The following is an 18,532-nucleotide window of genomic DNA, read 5'->3' as shown; positions in this document are numbered from 1 at the left end:
ATTACCATTTGCTCTTCATTGCACTTGTAACTGCATGTTTTCATTTTATGTCCCCTCCTTGTTATCAGGCGACCACTGTCTGATTCCATGTTATACTCCAAAGTATGAGGAAACCAAGACGGGGTTTTTATTGAGCATTACTTGACACAATAAATGTTCTGTGTTCACCAGGTTTATGATCTGCTGTGACCGCTGCGAGGAGTGGTTCCACGGTGACTGTGTGGGCATCACCGAGGCACGAGGGCGCCTGATGGAGAGAAATGGGGAAGACTACATCTGCCCCAATTGCACCGCTAAGAAAAACCAGGTGGTCAGACCTGCCACATCTATCCTCTCTACCCAGGCCAAAGCTGATGGTGCTCGTCCAACTTCCTCGCTTGCTGTTTCTGCTGTGACCTCTTCTACAAGTGCTGAGAAAACTAACGCCAGTGGAGTAGATGGCAGTCTGTCAGCTGTTCAGGCTGTGGTAGCACCTCCGTCCTCTGTGTCTGCTGGAACTGAAGAGAGGGCAACAGAGGACATGGGCATCAAAGGCAGGATAGAGAAAGCTACGAATCCAACTGGGAAAAAGAAGATCAAGATATTTCAGCCGGTAGGTTACAACTGATCTCAACTAAAAACCTTTGAAATACTGTCCAGCTATTAAATCCCTGTCTGACTTGCTGCCTGTGGTTATGTAGTCCAGTTCATCATTTTGCATGTCAGGTGTTGTTCCGATGATTTTAATTTCAAAGTTACTATGGTTGTACTATGTCGATGTCACGGTAAACTATTTAATGCTATTAGCAGCTTATGCTTGAACTTAATTGAATTCAGTGTCACTACAGTAACTGTCAAAAAATGTGTGGGTGAAATGTAAATTTTAATTATGAATCCCCTAATCTGTGATTAGAGTACAGTACCCCATGACTCTCACTTTATCTGTGCATATGGCTCTAGATTTTAAAACTCTCTGGACAAACAGATGGTTAAAGGCATGATGGTAGCATTGGGCAGCCTGCTATAACTTGAAATTGAAAACTGTTTTGTTTAAAAAAAATCACTATTGCTATCTGTAAAATGAGTAGTAAATTGAGAAAGCTGGTATTTTGAAAGCACTAGGTTAAAATGGCAATGCTGGTCATTAGCTGTTAACTTTATTGTGTGCCTACTCGGAGCAGACTCTACAGCAGCCAGCCGTACCAAAAGCAGACCAAAAATCGGTACCAACTGTGGAAAAGAAGGCGGCACCCGCAGCAGAGCAGAAAGCGCTGCCAGAAACGGAGCCGAAAGTGGCGTCAAACGTGGAGGTGAAAACAACACCAACAGCAGAGGTGCCAGAGGAGAAGGCTGAGGATTCTTCCCTTCCCAAATGCATCGGGCCTGGCTGTGAGAACAACGCCCAGCCAGACTCTGTGTACTGTGGCAACGACTGCATCCTGAGACATGCTGCTGTGACCATGAAGTCCATCACTGATGTCAAGGAGCCCAAGCCGAAGGAGAAACCCAAGTCTCAGAAAAGCAAGTCTACACCAAAGGTAACTCGGACCACTTAAAATGACGTCCTTGGCCTGGCAAAACTGTTCATGCCTTTCACCTATTTAGAAAAGCAGAACACACTTTCTTTGAAGTAGTGTGTGTGCATGACTGTGTGTAATCTGTGTCATAGACGGGTCGATACAGTGGAAACTTCTTTATAGAGAATACTTTTACAGTGATTAACTGCTTAAGATGGGTCAAAAAGCTCGGCACAGTACTGTTTGCATAATTTGCTTACAGTAATCAAATAGTCAGCTTATAGTATTCATTTTGGGTCTTTGTGGAAAAAATCTGAATATTTTATGAATATAATATGAATTTTAAACTCTACCAGTTCAGCATTGTTGGTCTACAGTTTATTCTCAGGCCTGTTAAACATTTTAAAATGCACTGAAACCACTGGCTTATCTGTACTATTAATGCTACTGTATTTGAAAACAACACATCATTAATATAGGTCTATTTATTACAGCTTTATTATAATTTGAACCACAGTGAGCTATATTTTCTGAACAATGATGTATAGGGTATTTGAGTTATACACAGTACATTAATTCATTTGTACAGTAATTTGAAGTGTTTTGAAATAGCTTGATAGATGTCAGGTAAATCTGCAGGAGAAAAAAAAATTGTTATAATGAACATCAGCTTAAAGTGATCAATTTGACTTGGACAGAAGCGATCACGATGAGGTTTCCACTGTATTAGACTTTTGATCACATCACATTTGACAAATAATTTCATAAAATGCGTTTTGTTTGCTGAATGTTTTGTTTATTGTTAGTGTTGCTGGGCATAGAATCCTGGAGTTTGGTGTGTCCATTGAAGACAAGTATTTTTCTGAGTGGCTTTAATTAAAATCTAATTATTTTTATATATATCTATCTCTCTCTCTCTATATATATATATATATATATATATATATATATATATATTTATTATGCATAAATAGCTGCATTGGTTTGACTTGGATGAAAATGGTGTTTCACTGCTGATTTGCTTTACAAAACTCACATTTATGTGTATGCAACAATTATTACCTAATGAATAAGTCATATTTAGGATAAAAATAAAAATCCTATTTTTAGGATGGTCAAGTTTCCTTGCTGTGGCTGCCCTCTCTGCATTTAAATAATGTCACAAGAAAGTCAAATCTTGGCCTGATTTTAAATGGTTTAGGGAGCTTTGTTGTTGCTCTAAAGTACTACTTGTGATTGGAATTACTTAACAAATGGTAACTGGATACTTTCTGATGTCAGAATGTGTTTGATTAAGTGCACGTTTAAAGAAACACATTTAGGTGGTTAGCAAGATAAATTTGGTCTTAATAAAGGATGGTAACCAGCAGCGGAGCAGGTAAAGTTCAATGGATCAGAACAAAATGAGTGTCCTGTCTACTGTACTGTCAGCTCATGTGGACAATGGAGTCATGATTCCAACTGGATTGTTAAATGGACAAAAGCACTGCGTGCTGAATAAAGTTGTCAAGTAATGTGGTTAGGCACTAAGAATTACTTTGCTTTACAAGCTAATATATGTGATAAAATGGTATGTTACACCCCAAAAAGGCTACTGATGTTCTCCGGCCCTATGTGGTGGCTTTATGAAGTGAAAATAGTTTTCTAGATGCATTTTCCCAGTGTACCATAAAGATCCCACATTACATTGATTTTCAAGGTCATACTTTCATATTAAGTGTGTACTAGAAAAATTTAATGTGCTTTAATATTTCATCACTGCCTCGCCCCTTTAGGAGACTAGCAGTGGGTCCTGAGTCTATTCACTCCAATAGGAGAAGTGAATGTGAGCACTGACTATGACAAATACCTTTGTCCCATAGTCACCTAAGTAAATATTGAACCCATTTTTCACAAGCTATATATCTCCTGAACATTCTGACACTAAAGTGGCATTTTTCAGCTGAAAATTAACTCCTGTGTCAGCAGCACGCTTTCACTCTCAATCTGGCAACACACACAGAGACTAGTGTCACTCACAGCACGCTTTTTCTGTTTCACTAAATTAAATTGATTTTAATTGTTAAAATTTTTTAAAAATTTACAGGTATGTAAATGCACATGACAACATTGATTGCGATTTAGATTAATCGTGCAGCTCTAGTTATCATTTTTATGTAAATTCTGTTATGTTAAGTGTATCTAACAATAACATTATATGCATGTGCCACCCAAATGCTTTCATCCATCCACACGACATTCACAACACCTCCAAACGAAATGCGAAAGAGGTGACCACGCCCACTTGGAATACAGGAATTGTATACCATTTTATACTATTGGCGCAGCTTGTAATGCGTCATCTTTTGTTATATATGTGGTGTGTGTGTGTGTGTGTATGTAGATATATAGATACACTGAATAAAATTATAAACACTTTTGTTTTTGCCCCCATTCATCATGAGCTGAACTCAGATCTAAGACTTTCTCAATGTACACACAAGGCCTATTTGTCTCAAAAAATGTTCACAAATCTGTCAATCTGTGTTAGTGAGCACTTCTCCTTTGCCAAGATAATCCATCCACCTCCCAGGTGTGGCATATCAAGATGCTGATCAGACAGCATGGGTATTGCACAGGTGTGCCTTAGGCTGGCCGCAATAAAAGGCCACTCGAAAATGTGCAGTTTCACTGTATTGGGGGTTTGTGCAGAAATTCTTTGGTTATGCAAACCGATTGTTGCAGCAGCTGTCCGGGTGGTTGGTCTCTTCTTGGAGATGCTGTGGATGTTGTGGAGGTCCTGGGCTGGTGTGGTTACACGTGGTCTGTGGTTGTGAGGCTGGTTGGATATACTGCCAAATTCTCTGAAACGCTTTTGGAGACTGCTTATGGTAGAGAAATGCACATTCAATTCACAGGCAACAGCTCTGCTGGACATTCCTGCTGTCAGCATGCCAATTGCACGCTCCCTCAAAACTTTAGACATCTGGGACATTGTCCTGTGTGATGGAACTGCATTTTTGAGTGGCCTTTTATTGTGGCCAGCCTAAGGCACACCTGTGCAATACCCATGCTGTCTGATCCGCATCTTGATATGTCACACCTGTGAGGTGGATGGATTATCTTGGCAAAGGAGAAGTGCTCACTAATTCAGATTTTGACAGATTTGTGAACAATATTTGAGAGGAATAGGCCTTTTGTGTACATTGAGAAAGTCTTAGATCTTTGAGTTCAGCTCATGATGAAACAAGTCTTTATTATTTTGTTCTATCTATATCTTTCTTTCTATCTCTATCTATCCATCTATCTATATATTTATTTAATGGATACTTTAGCAACAGGTAAAGCTATCTGTCCATCAGAGAACTCTATAAATCAGAGTTGAGGCAAAGCAGAGGGGGGAAAAAACAGAAATCCTCAAAAGTGCTCTCTCCGAGATTAAACAAGCTCTAGCTCACTGACTGCATGACCACTTGGTATTGCTTAGGACGTCTGTACAGAAGTTAACAGGACACGTTGAACTACATTATACCTGAGAAACTGTCCTAAAGCTGAGAAAAACTTGCGACGTCATCACAATGTAAAGTTTATTGGCTGAGTAGGAACTGATGGGCAGGGCCTACAGGAGAAACACTACTATGTATGGTCGGTGAGCTGCGTAAACCTGGAAGCTAGTAACCTTTTTGCTATATGTGCCAGGTGAGCAATTATCATTGGGCTGAAGAGGTGCCATCATTGGGTCCAGTATCCAGATGTTACTATACATCTATGGTCTGGGTGGGCATGCTGGGGGCACGGCTGAGAGCGGTGACTGTACAGTTGTAACATCACAACGTTACAGAAACTTGCAGCTTGTTTAAAGGCACAGTTTCTGAATACGTACTAATAAATACGTGTTGTTACTACAACATTATGTTTACAGACTTCCATTATGCATTTAAACTTTTTCATGGAGTCATACTGTCTGCACTTCTGACATCCTCTATCTTTCATATGTGTGTTTTAGTTATTAGCGACTGTATAGAGGGGAGCAAGCTCTAGATGTTAAAATATCAACACTATATAACGGGGTTTATGATAGACTAGGCAGGATTTTTGCTTTTACTGTTTTGTAGAGTTTGATAGTTTGCGCTTACTTTCTGTATCTTTTATTCGCCCACTTTAGCCTGTTAACCTAATTTTTACCTAACCGGAGTCAACAGTCCAACTCTTGTGTTAAATGCTCCACTTCTCACAAGTAACTGGCTATGTGTTACACACCCGCCTATTTCATGTGTATTCATAACTAAATTCAAAAACCTTTTTTTGTCATTAATTTGAAAACTTAAATTGACTTTGAACCTTCAGAGTAAACAAGGATGCAACGTGCAATGCATGCATTGAGATCTTTTATTATTTGAAGTGATATATACTTTCAGGGAAACAATGTTTATAGGGTTTCAACATAAAGGACCAAAGCCTGTAAATATTGAACTAGCTTAGTAATACGGAGCCCTCTTTTGTAGAACTTTGCGAGCTTAGACCATTAAAATATACCTGCCAGGAATACATTTTTAGTAAGTATGTCCAAGTGTACAGAAGCACAGATACTACATCCGGAGAATTGTAAGACTGCCAGTCTGGAGCCCAGGGTATGCAGAAATCCTATTAATTACTTTTAAATTGTATTGTGCATGCTATGTGTACAGCAGTTAGAAGGGACATACAAGGAGAGCAGCCAAGGGCAGATTTTTCTGGCATTTGGCACTCCTTTAATAGAGAGAATGTATTTGTAAAAACCAACATAGCTCAAGTAAAACACTTCGTATATTATCTGTAATGTTAATCAAACGATGCTTGTTGAATGCTGTTACTAAAAGCCTGAACATGTGTTTCTTCCCATCACCCAGAGGAGTGGCACTGGTGGAAAGAAGACGCAGAAGAAGACCTGGGAGGAGTCGGACAGCGAGGAAGATCACAGTCCTGAATCAGATGAGGACGACGAAGATGAGCATGCTGAGGAACACCCGCCCCCGCCTGCCACTGCATCCTGGTCCAGCGACCATAATTACATTGCAGTAACACCAGAAAAGACTACACCCATATCACCAACAGTGTTAAACAAAAAGTGTATGTATCTCTTTGAAGGTCTTGGGCTGTTGTTGAAACCACATTGTCATTTTTCAATTATAAATGTGGTTCCTGTCTTGCTAACATAATTTAGAAATGATCCGTACATTTGGGGAAGAACAGGAGTGCTCTGGAGATGAACTTTAAAAAGCAAAATGTTGTGATTTTGATCATGTAATGGTTTTGTTACTCAATGACATGTTGGCAGCTATGGAAAAGGTAAGTGTCATTTGTGGCTTTGGGTAAGTATTCAATAATCCAGATTGTATTTATTCTGAAAGGGGCACTCCACAGTTTGTAGTCATCAGGATAATTTTATCAGTCATGGTGGGGTATTGTGAACACAATTGTATAATGTCTTCTGTGGCTCTGGAAGAGTTTTGACAAGTCTGAGAAAGTCATTCTGATAATGTCACCAGGGGTATCTAAGCTCGGGCTTGGAGAATTTAAATTCTTTGCAGATGTCCTGTGTCACAAACTAAAGGCAGGAAGATGAAAGATGTAGGCAGGGAGCGTTCAACAGATTGTGCCTGTGTATTATGGGAAATGTAGGAACCATTTATATTTTTTTAGTTTTTGGATCTTGACCCTTTCTATGGAGCTAAAGGTCAGGATACCTTGGCCTCTGCAGCATCAATTTGGACAATTTACTTTTTTAATATGACACTCGGTCCCTCAACTTTTTGGAAGTGCAATACTAAATCGCTGGAGTTACACCTTTTAAATACCTCATACTTAAAATGCAGGGCTGCAGATAAAAACTTACAATGGAACGTGGAAGAGCTAAATGGAGTGCAATAATCTCAAACTCAGCTTTCAGCATATTATGCTGCTTTCCCGTGAGATGTATGGATGTGATGAATAGACTGGTGCTTGTGTGTTTGATTTCAAAATACCCGCATGAGTCACTTTACTTCCTGGGTTCATCACCTCAGCTGTTGGACCCATAACAAAGGTCCTCCCCTCTCTTTCTCCAGCAGGTAGGTGTCTGAGAAGTCCCCCATCTTAATGTGGACCGATGAAGCTAACATAGCTCATATTGAGCTGATAATATCAGCTGTTTGTGTTGTTGTCTACCTTTTACTTTTGTGGGTTGACAGGCTCACTATTTTTTTATTTTTTTTTCTCCAAAGGTTTTGATTCATATTGAATATGATGCATTACTACCCGTGGGAAACTGGCTTTAAAATAAAAGGTGTTATAACAGATCTTAGGATGCCTCGATTGATTATGTGAGCAGTGTTGGCTTCCTGTAGGATTTCCTGACCAGGTCAGCTCAAACAAGCATTTACAGCTGTTAAATCTACACACACTGTGGAGACGTGACGCTCAAGAGCCCCCAGATGGTGAACAGCTGGAAAGAAAGAACGAACCTCTGCCACAGAGACCAGACCACCTGGAGATACTGCAGTGAAGTTGAGAATGGCCACAGCAGAAGATGGAAGCGGAAGACCAGGGCTGAGTGCACAGATACAGAAGAAGGAGAGCCACGCTTGAAATTTTTCCACACACATTTTGCACCTGATGAGATCTGATACATATAAAGGGGAACGTTTGTTGCAATGAAATGTGGACATTTCAGATTCTTTCACCTCTCCCTTTATAAGAGGTCACTGAAGGCACTAGTAGGATCTGAATTGATGAGATAGCAAGGGTTAATTTTAAGTAAATGCATCGTCAGGAGCTCTGTATGACCACTGATTGTTGTGCGATTTACAGGAGGACATTATGGCTTATTGATTTGCATTTTCATAGCCCATATTTACATGAGTGATATTCTGATTGGTCTGACAACCTATCTTCATATGATAGTTGACTTTGGTTGCTTTGTGTGTCAATACTGTTGCTCTGCTTAAAATTGTGGTTTATACGCTTTAGTAGGTGTAGATGTGTTTAAGTGAGGTTAATGCTTATAATAAAGCAGTTTTAACACAACTTGGACAATAATAGATGACGCACTAGCAGAGGACAGTTTGAAGAACAATTCGGTGTGTGGATTGTTATGTAAGTCTTGGCACAAATTGGTTGATATAATACTTTTATATATTTTTAAGTGAATGCTGTTTAAGAAATGTAATGTGTACTTATATCATTTATTGAAATAACAGATCTATTACGTAGAGTTGGGTCTGGTTACTTTTGAGGTCAGCTCATGGCCTTATCAGGTGGTGATGGTGTTAGTGGGTAGGGTTTGTAGCTGAGCTCATGAATAAATGTTTTAAATGTGCAGTTTAAGAATGAGTTGTGAAAGTTATTTTCAATGATTTCCCATGCACGCAGTGTAATGGAGCATTTATGCTTTAGTGGGCAGTGAAATATGTGTGCTAAACATTTAAGACTGTGAATGAGTGGTTGATGCTTGTCTCACATTTAAATGAGAGAACCTGGTAATTGCAGTCCTTTGTGTTCAGTAAGTTTACAGTTTGCATAAGCCTTGTGCATCAGTTCTTTTTCTCCTGTACGGATATATGGGTACAGAGAATCAAGTTCTCGTATACTTCTCTTGGAAGACCATCGCCACCAGATAAATGTTTGGGACAAAAATGCTTCTTCCTCGAATGGACCTGCATAAACAGCGATACAATGTATCTGCCATCCACTGCTGCAAATAAAGAAGGGCTTTTATAACTGCCCCGTTGTCAATTTTGTGTTTATTTCAGTATGTTTAATGTAATGCAATCAATTGTGTGATTTAATCACACAAATAATGTGAATGCAATTTATTTTTCTGGATCAATTGAGGGAGGGCCTCCTCATAGGTTTTACTGCTTTGTGTTCCTTGTTGGGGTTTTTTTTCCTGGCTGTGACATTATGTAAAAACAATTTTTGTCAGCATTATAGACCTAAAATCCTGATTATCTGAAGGGGTTGTTAAATACTGTCACACTGCAGGTAGTATCTGCTGATTTTAAAATGTTTGACCTTGTTCTCTGTCTCCAGCCCCACCCAAAGATGAGAAGCAGAGTGAGAAGGAACAGAAAGAGAAGGAACCGGCCTCGGCTCCTGAGAAACCCTCCCCAGCATCCACAACACCAGTCAGAGGAAACAAGAAGTCCCCGACCACTAAAGCAGCTAAGGTTTCCCCAAAGGGCAAGAAGCCTTCCTTTCAGACTGTCAGTTCAAAGGCGTCCAAGAAACCTGTGACGCCCCCAAGTAAAGCTGCAGCGAAGTCCAAGAAACCAGGTCCATCGCCCGTCCATACCCCGTCTCCCTTTCCTCCTGGTCCCATCCACGTCACAGGAGCACTGAGAGTCACCAAGTCCAACTTTACCATTCCTAAAAAGCAGCCACAACAAAAGGATCCTCCATCCCATAGTCACTCGTCCTCTTCCTCCAGAGTCCCATCATCTCCAGTTTCTTCAGCTCCCTCCAGCCATTCATCTTCCAGACCTCCACATCCAGCCACGTCAGCGCCCCCTGTTTCCCCCATGCCGCCGCCCAACAACCAGATGAGACAGAACATCCGCCGCTCGCTGACAGACATCCTCTATAAGAGGTAAGCGTTTGGTTCAGAATTCTTTTGCTGTTTCTATAATACTTAGAGTAAATTTTTAGCTTAACATCTTTAAACAACAAACACCAATATTTGTTGTGTTCCTTACCACCAGGGTGAGTGACAGTGATGATCTGAAAATGACCGAGAGTGAGGTGGGAAGGCTGGCTGTTGCCATTGAAAAGGAAATGTTCAATATCTGCCTTAGCACTGACAGCAAGTACAAGAACAAATACAGGTCCCTCATGTTTAACCTGAAAGATCCCAAAAACAAGGTGAGTCAAAGTAAACATGCATGAACTTATATTTTCAGCTGAGCACACATTTTATGTTTACACCTGACAAGCTTTGTTTTTGTGAACTTAATTGATTTCCCCGATGGCGAAATGTTAAAATACTGTGCGGTATGTTTGTTTCAGGGCTTGTTCTACAGGGTGGTGGGTGGTGAGGTTAGTCCCTTCAGACTGGTGAGACTCAGTGCTGAAGAGTTGCTTTCCAAAGAGATATCTGAGTGGAGGAAACCCGATGCTCCTGAGGTAAATGTTACTTCCCTTCAACTGTACACCAAGCACAGGTCATCTTGCGATTTAAAAAGCTCCCTGTTGAGATATTTAATTAAGCTAGCTATTCTACAGGATGCATAAAATTGGTACATTGTATATGGTTGTTTCTGCAGGCCCAGTGTTCCAGTGGAAGGGTTCATTCGGGGCAGTCCAAACTAGGCAACAGGCATGACTCTGGCTCACATAGCATGGATATAGACGATGCTCCACCAACATCTGATGCGGATGTATGTATCTCTGCCACCACTTCATCTGCTCGCATGGCTTCTGCTGCAGTAAGTGGTGGCATACTGTCTTTCTGTAGCTTTCACACTTTTCACCTTTTGCATGTGGTCCTTAGTACACAAACTGTTAGACAAATCTGCCAATGGAAAGACAGTAGCAAATATATTGCAGGTCAGTTACCTTTCCAGTTGTCCTATTCTTCAATGCAATTTCTTCTTCTTTCTTTCTGAAGCTTTGTTTTTCTTCGTCTTTGTTAGGCATCAAACCTATATGCAAAAAAATACAGTGGTGGTGTTCATAATAATCCAGAAATGTGGGTGTTGTGTGTATGATTATCATCTGTTGCAGTTCACCAAAGACTTGACAGAGATCCTCTTTTTCTGTGTCCACAGGACCAAGATGAGTCTAACTCCACTCCTTCAGCTTTGGCTCAGACCTCTGCTGTGGAGGGAAACGGTGGCAGCAGCATGCCAGACATTTTCAGTGCAATGCTGAAAGACACCACCGCTGAACACAGGACTCATCTGTTTGACCTTAACTGTAAGATCTGCACAAGTAAGTGAGAGGCAGACATTAAGTGTCGGGGTAATATTCATCCAGTGAATTAAACGTGATTTGTTATACAACAGATAACCTTATTATAGCGTTTTTAATCTTGCCCTCTAGGTCAGAAGACAGAAGATGAGCCTGCAGCTAAAAAAGCCAAACTGACAAAGAAGCCTGAAACTAAGCCGCCCAGACAAGAGCTGCATTCGTCCAGGTCAGGGGATGTCTCTCCTACAGCTTACCAGAACCAAGACCCTTTAGCCTACCAACATCCAATCCCATCATCTTACCAGTCTAACGTGGAGCCAGCTGTCCCAGAATCACAGGCGCAGCTTTATCAGGAGGCACCTCCAGCCCCCGTCAACCCCGCCGTGTCCTCTGTCAGCATCACACGCAGAGACCCACGCATGGCCAGGCACAGCTCCAGTGTGACTGTCACCTACACTGCTCCAGAAAAGCCCGTCAACACAGAACTTCTCCCAGCTCCTGTTAGCGCTCCAGTAGAGGTTGGACCCAAGGCACCACTGCCAATGCCCCCAGCTCCACCACCTTCATTAGCTGTGTCCAAACCAGTAAAAAGGTGCTCAACCTCACCATGGTTTTATAAATTATATTTTTCCAGAATTGCTGGGTTTTGTGGAATGCTAATATTTGTAAGCAATATATTTTGTATATTGTGTGCTAGAATTGCATGAGAATTTACAGTATATATGAAATTCTATTTTTAAACAGGATTGTTGTTGCTACAGTGTATTATGGGAAACGCTCTGTGCGCGATAAACAGGCTTGAGAATTGGGTTTTGGCTTTTCTCTAAAAGTAAGTTTTTTGGTGGGGGGGGTTTTACAGTACACCCGAGCCTCCTCTTGAGGGCGAGACAGCAATCTTCCTCCATGGTCAAGAGAAGATTTGGAAAGGATTGATCAACATGCAGTCGGTGGCTAAGTTTGTGACCAAGGCATATCTGGTGTCAGGATCCTTTGAACATCTGAAGGAGGTCAGCAATTTTGCCTGGTTATTGGGCTGGTTCTTCATTTCAAACTTAATCATTGTTGAATGCAAAACCATTGGGCATACATGTAAGCAAAAGCGTCATACTTGCTGTCAATGTTGTGCAGGATTTGCCAGACACAATTCATGTTGGAGGACGGATATCTCCAAACACAGTGTGGGACTATGTCGGGAAACTGAAAACCTCGCTCTCCAAGGTTAGTTCGGGGGCAAAATGTATTTGCATGAAGGTGCTTAACATCTTTACTTAAAGGCCTTGCATCTCTTACATACTGGTTTTTGGCTTTCTCTATGTTTGCAGGAACTGTGCCTGATCCGTTTCCAGCCAGCCACAGAGGAAGAGGAGGTGGCATATGTCTCTCTCTTCTCTTACTTTAGCAGCAGGAAACGATTTGGTGTGGTGGCCAACAACAACCGACGCATCAAAGACCTCTATCTCATCCCTCTGGGCTCAAAGGACCCATTACCCTCCAAACTCTTACCGTTTGATGGGCCAGGTAAGCACTTACAGGGATACACAAATATACCTTTTTGGTGTCATGAGTGTAATTGTATTTATTTAATGTTTATGGTTGTAAATTGAGTTTTCTTCGTACATGTGGTGAGTACATTCTGTGTCGCCTTTGCTTTTGGACTCCGGGTAAAATGAGAGCTTGTTTTGATTCATGGTTTTGTCCTGTAGGGGGCACTCACACTCCTTGTTGAGTCTCCCCTGGAAAACACCTCTGTGCATTTAACAGCTGCTGTGTTCTCTGCTGTGTATCTGACTTTGTATCACATTTCTAATAAAGGAAGTTGCATCGCAGGTTGGTGCCATTTGAGTCCAGTCTCAGCCTGTTTCTTAAGACTTGGCTTGTACATACACATAATTCAGCAACTGTGTCATCTACAAATAGCCATGAGGGAAAGTTGTCAATTAATTTTATGCCACGCTGGTGTTTATATGGTAACTTGCTGCACCGCTGGAATACACCAAAAACTTACTTTACTTGTTCTCCTAAAATGAAGAATCAGAACTTCTATATAAACTTTTCAACCAGTAATGTAAAACACTGTTAACAGTATCTACATGGCTATTGCTGCAGTGGTAAGAAAAATAGTTGTCCATCTTCAGCAGTTGATCTACTCCTGCATATTGAACACTGGATTCGTGAGGTTTATTAATTGAGTAGAAAAATAAAAGCACACATCTTCAATTTGTGACCAGGCTGATAAAGATCCAAAAATTAAATTTCACTATTTATGCACTTGACTATGGATTAACCAGAATAACATTATAGTTTACCATATGTTGCAGTATTTAGTGCAGTTGTGTTTAGGCACTTTACAGGTGCAGTTTAGTGAGTCAGTGAATGATTTCGTGTTTTTACTTCACTTACATTTGTTTTTTGGTTTCCTCTACAAATCGCTCCTATCACCGTCACAAACCTAATGATAACAAACAAGAAGTTTCTCTGCAGCTGGTGCTCATTTACTAATGTCAGCACGTATTTTGCTTTTGTTTTTAACATCGACAAGTTTAATGACTACTGACTGGCACAGTCATATTACTACCATCGTCATTTGTCTTATACAAGGATTCACTCTGGAGTTGAGAGAACTCTGGTTTTATATCCGATCAAGCCTTTTAGGCTACTAGGTATTTGTCTTTGTATCGTGGAAAGTGTTTCGAGGCACTCGTTTCACTTTTTTGTATCTATTGCATATGTCAGAAATGCTTAATCGAACCTTTTGTTTGAGCAGTTTTATAGAAAGAATAGCAGTCTTTTTTGTGAAATTGTATCTGTTAGTTCACATGCAGTTCACAAGCTTTTTTTCAAAGATTGTTTTCTGTTTTGCAGGGCTCGAACCAGCTCGTCCCAATCTCCTCTTGGGGCTGCTGATCTGCCAGAAGGACAAAAAGCGAGCTGGTGCTCCATTGGAAACTGAGGAAAAACGGTCCAAGATTCAAACAAAGGATGCCGATGACACTGGCCTTCCAAAGCCAGCTCCTTCAGTCAGAGCAGAAAGAAGCTCACGGCAGAGTCTTGAAATCCCCTTCAGCACAACACCTCCAGGGTCACCTCCAACCAGCTCCTCTGAGACCACAAGCAGCACTGTGACGACCTCCTCAGTACTTTCCTTTTTGTCATCTGTGAAAGCTCCAGCTACATCCACTACCACTGGCAAGGACTCCCCATCTTCCTCCAGCTCTATTGCTTCCTCTGCAGCAAATGCCACTCCTCTTCAGACCATCCTCAACACTCTTTTTGGGAAGAAAAAGCATGACTCGGAAGACCCCATTGTGCAGCAGTTTGCACAGATTTCTAAAGAGAATCCGGTTGAGGAGGACGAAGATGACCGACCGTATGATCCAGAGGAGGAATATGACCCCAGTAGGGGCTACAATGTGCCTAAGAAGCCTGTTGAGGTAGTAAGCAAACCTGAAATCTCAAAGCAGCCTGAGTTGGTTACAAATGAAGGTGATGATGTGGCTTATGACCCAGAGGATGACTCCATTTTTGACGATGTGAAATCTCTAGTACCAGGGCAAGCTAAGGCTGCAGCTGAATCTGTAACTAATCCACAAACGATCTTGGAGAGCCTTAAACAGATTGGGGATCAGACATTCCAGAGACGGGGAGAACATCAAATGTCATCCACAGGGACACCCGGTGGCTCAATGACACTTCCAGACACACTCCTAACTGAACCTACCAAATCCCTTTTGGCAAATACTCAGCTACTGCAGCTTGGCAAAAAGGTTGAGGAACTAGTGAAGTCTTCATCAGTTGCTCCCTTGATCAACCAGAGGAGAGATCCCAGACAGAGCAGGGACCCACGCCAGGCTGCACCCGGCAGGAAATCGACCGATGAACCTGAGGAGAAAGAGGAGGCATATGCGCTGTTGGGGGATTCCACTCCTTCCTCAGAACTTGTGGTTCAAGAGACTCACCAGTCCAATGTAGCTGAACTCCCGGACTCCTCGCACGAGCCTGAGACATCACTGCCTCAAGAGGAAGAGAAAAGCGAGACGCTGCCATTCATGGAGTCGGACAAGGCCGAAGTGTCAATTCCATTATTAGGGGAAGAGGTGGAACCTGATATTGAGGTCAACTACATGGATGAGAAAGAGGTTAAAACTGAGGAAGATGAGCCAATCAAGGTGGAAACAGAGATGGACAGGTACAGTATTTGGCCAAATGCTGCCAGTATATTAAAAGCTGGTGAGGACTCTGAGTATGAGGAGAATAGCCAAGATACACCAACCGCAAGTTATTATAATGAGCCTGCAAACACCTCCATAATAACTTCAACAATCCCAGTACTAACTCAGAGCACAACAATGGTTGATACTCAATCCCATCACATGCCACATCATCACATGTCAGCATCAGGCTTCGACAGCGAGTACAGACCTCCAGCTGACATCCCCCCACTATCCAATTTCCCCCCATCCCATTCAATGCAGGGACAAAATCTGATAATGAGGCCTCCGCCTATGTCTATGCCACCACCCATGCAGGGTCTTCCTCCAATGTCAGGCCCCCCTCCTATGCAGGGACTCCCTCCACCCATCCATGTTCCTCCCCCTGTACATGGTCCTCCCTCCATGCAGGGTGACAGCAGCCAGCAATATGGTCCACCACCGGCTGCATACCCTCCCTATCAGAACCAGTGGCCAGGTACCCAGCCACCGCAGCAGCAGCAGCAACTGCAGCAGCCTCCTCCTGGACCACTTCCTCAGAATATCATGCCACCCAGAGGACCACCACCACCATTCCCTCCAGCGGCCCAGAGAGGCCCTGCTCCTCAAATGTTTGATCCCTCCATTCCCCCTCAGCACATTGGACAGCAAGGCCTCCCTCCAGGGCTTCCCCCACGCCCTGCTTTTGATACACAGAACAGTTTACCTCCACCAAGATACACTGGTCCTCCACCGCAATTTAATTTCCCTGCAAACAGAGTCCCTCCTCCACCTTTCTCGGGGCCTCCTCCCAGTCACTTTGATAACAGACTCCCTCCTCTGCCCCACTTCCAAGGCCCCAGGGGTCCCCCGCCATCTCAGTATGGTGACCACGGGGCTCAATCCCCAATGATAGACCAAACTCGGTGTCCTACAGACCAGTATAACAAAGACAATTCAAACTCTTACAAGCTAAATGTGGACCAGAATCCAAACCCTCACCATGTTTTTAAAGACAATCAGGCTACCCCGCCAGGTCCAGCATTTCGGGGACCTCCACCTAACCAGTATGAGGACAGAAGAGGGCCACCTTCCAGTGGTGAGATGAGCGGACAGCACTTCAATCCACATAACCAGTATGGGAGCTCCAGACCACACTCCTCACCACCACATAGAGGATCTTTTGATGAGCCCAGAGGTCCTCCCCCTCACGAGAACAGACCCCATCCTTCTCAGCGTTTTGGAGGTTCAGAGCGGTACCGCCTTGATAGGCACTCTGATGAGGCTAGATCTCTTCGCCATAGTGGGCCACTACTGCCAACTCCTCCAGAGGCTCCCATAGGTCCTCCAAGTCGCATGGGAGCCCACAGTCCAGACCTGCACTGGCGCCGCCACTCTCCTGAAATGAGGAGGAGGAGCAGCACCAACCGAGAGGACTCAGAACCGCGTGGCGGAGATCGCTTCAGTCGCTTCGAAGGAGGGCACAGAGAACCTGCTCCTGGTCCCTCACAACCCTCTGAAGAGAGACCGAAGGAAATGTCTGAAGACCGGCGGAGGGAAAGAGAGCGGGAAGTCCCACACGGTGGCAGACCGTCATGGGACAGGGGCCAGGGCAAGCGGTGGAGCAGAGAGCAAGAGTGGGATAGAGGTAAAGAAAGGGACCGCGATCGGGAGCGTAGCCGAGAAAGAGACCGCAGCAGAGGGGGGGAGGGCGAGAGGCAAGGGGGAAAGACGGAGGGAGAGAGACACAGGGATCAAGACACGGATAAGAGGAGAGACCGGGAGAGAGACAGGGAAAGAGACAGACCAAGGGATTCTGACAGAAGGGACTATGACCGGGACAGAGGGAGAAACCGTGACAGAGAGCGCGAACGCGACCGTGAACGAGAGCGAGACAAGAGACGGGACAGATCCCGAAGCAGGGAACGCGACAGAGACCGTGGGAAAGACCGGGGCAGGGACAGAGACAGGGAGAGGGAGAGAGATAGGGACAGGGACAAAGACAAAGACAGGGACAAAGACAGGGACAAAGACAAAGACAGGGATCGTAGGGACAGGAGTAGAAGCAGAGAAAAAAGAGAGGAGAAAAAGGACAGTAAGCATGATACACCCAAGGAGAATGACAAAACAGCACAAAATGACAAGAAAATGTCCTAGTCTCTGTTTGATCAACACTACATTATGGTTTTGAAAGACGCTTCAATCTTTCACCAGTTGAAATCATCACTGTAAATGTAGATGAGCAGTATTTTGTTAAATTTCCACAGTTGTGTTCCTACTAGAAAAAAAGTTTGACAATGTTTGTATTCTTTTCGTCACTTAAAGGTTTCTAAGTTTGTTTTATCACATTCGGATAAAAACCTGGCCATCTAAGTTGCTTGTGTACAAGATGTATTAATTAGGCTACTGAGTCCTATTACATGGATCTTTCTCCTGTTTTTTTAAGAGAACAATGATGTAACTGATTAACACACCATTTGAAATATGTAAATATGAATGTATTTGTGTATATACTGATGTTTTTAATCATACTTTTCTAAGTAGAGAAAATAAAAGCCATATATCTGAGATGGATAATGTGAACGCTGGCAACACTGTTTACACACAGATGTGTGTTTATATGTCCAATAGCTTTGAACTTAAGGCTCCAACTATCTACAGTATAGACCCCATCAATGGCTGTTAATGAAATGTCCTGATTTTGTTTCAGCTCAACCAATTAAACCCGTTTGATGATCAGTGTGTTGGTCTCTGCTGTTGTAAATACAGTTTTTTTTGTGTGTGTAAATTATAAATTAAAAAGTCCATAAGTAAATTAAAGTCTTGGTCCCAAAGTAAAGTGAAACTACCATTTGACATTATTCTCGCCATAATCCGTACAAAACTGTTATGTGAATGTAATCAGATTGATGTGCATAATCACCGTAATAGGAATAAATGCATTTA

General features: G+C 42.6%; 1 protein-coding gene across 5 annotated transcripts in view; it reads left to right on the top strand.

The window, feature by feature from the left end:
- The window catches only part of zmynd8 (zinc finger, MYND-type containing 8), a 42,936-nt gene extending 24,611 nt beyond the window's left edge, over positions 1-18,325 (top strand). For 4 of the 5 annotated variants that reach the window (XM_046075991.1, XM_046075988.1, XM_046075992.1 and 1 more), the window contains 13 exons: positions 172-592; positions 1,161-1,517; positions 6,365-6,584; positions 9,525-10,080; positions 10,193-10,352; positions 10,497-10,613; positions 10,754-10,915; positions 11,258-11,420; positions 11,532-11,991; positions 12,259-12,406; positions 12,528-12,617; positions 12,722-12,917; positions 14,262-18,325. In XM_046075991.1, the coding sequence (XP_045931947.1) occupies positions 172-592; positions 1,161-1,517; positions 6,365-6,584; positions 9,525-10,080; positions 10,193-10,352; positions 10,497-10,613; positions 10,754-10,915; positions 11,258-11,420; positions 11,532-11,991; positions 12,259-12,406; positions 12,528-12,617; positions 12,722-12,917; positions 14,262-17,743 (6,532 nt within the window). In that variant the 3' untranslated portion in view covers positions 17,744-18,325. The remainder of the gene's footprint in view (positions 1-171; positions 593-1,160; positions 1,518-6,364; positions 6,585-9,524; positions 10,081-10,192; positions 10,353-10,496; positions 10,614-10,753; positions 10,916-11,257; positions 11,421-11,531; positions 11,992-12,258; positions 12,407-12,527; positions 12,618-12,721; positions 12,918-14,261) is intronic. The other variant, XM_046075990.1, reaches the window with a different exon arrangement.
- Positions 18,326-18,532: the final 207 nt, after the last annotated feature.

The sequence above is a fragment of the Micropterus dolomieu genome, linkage group LG18, assembly GCF_021292245.1.
Source record: "Micropterus dolomieu isolate WLL.071019.BEF.003 ecotype Adirondacks linkage group LG18, ASM2129224v1, whole genome shotgun sequence".
In the NCBI taxonomy this organism is placed as follows: domain Eukaryota; kingdom Metazoa; phylum Chordata; class Actinopteri; order Centrarchiformes; family Centrarchidae; genus Micropterus; species Micropterus dolomieu.
Note: the sequence above shows the minus strand (reverse complement) of the source record. Positions and strands in the feature narration are given on the sequence as shown.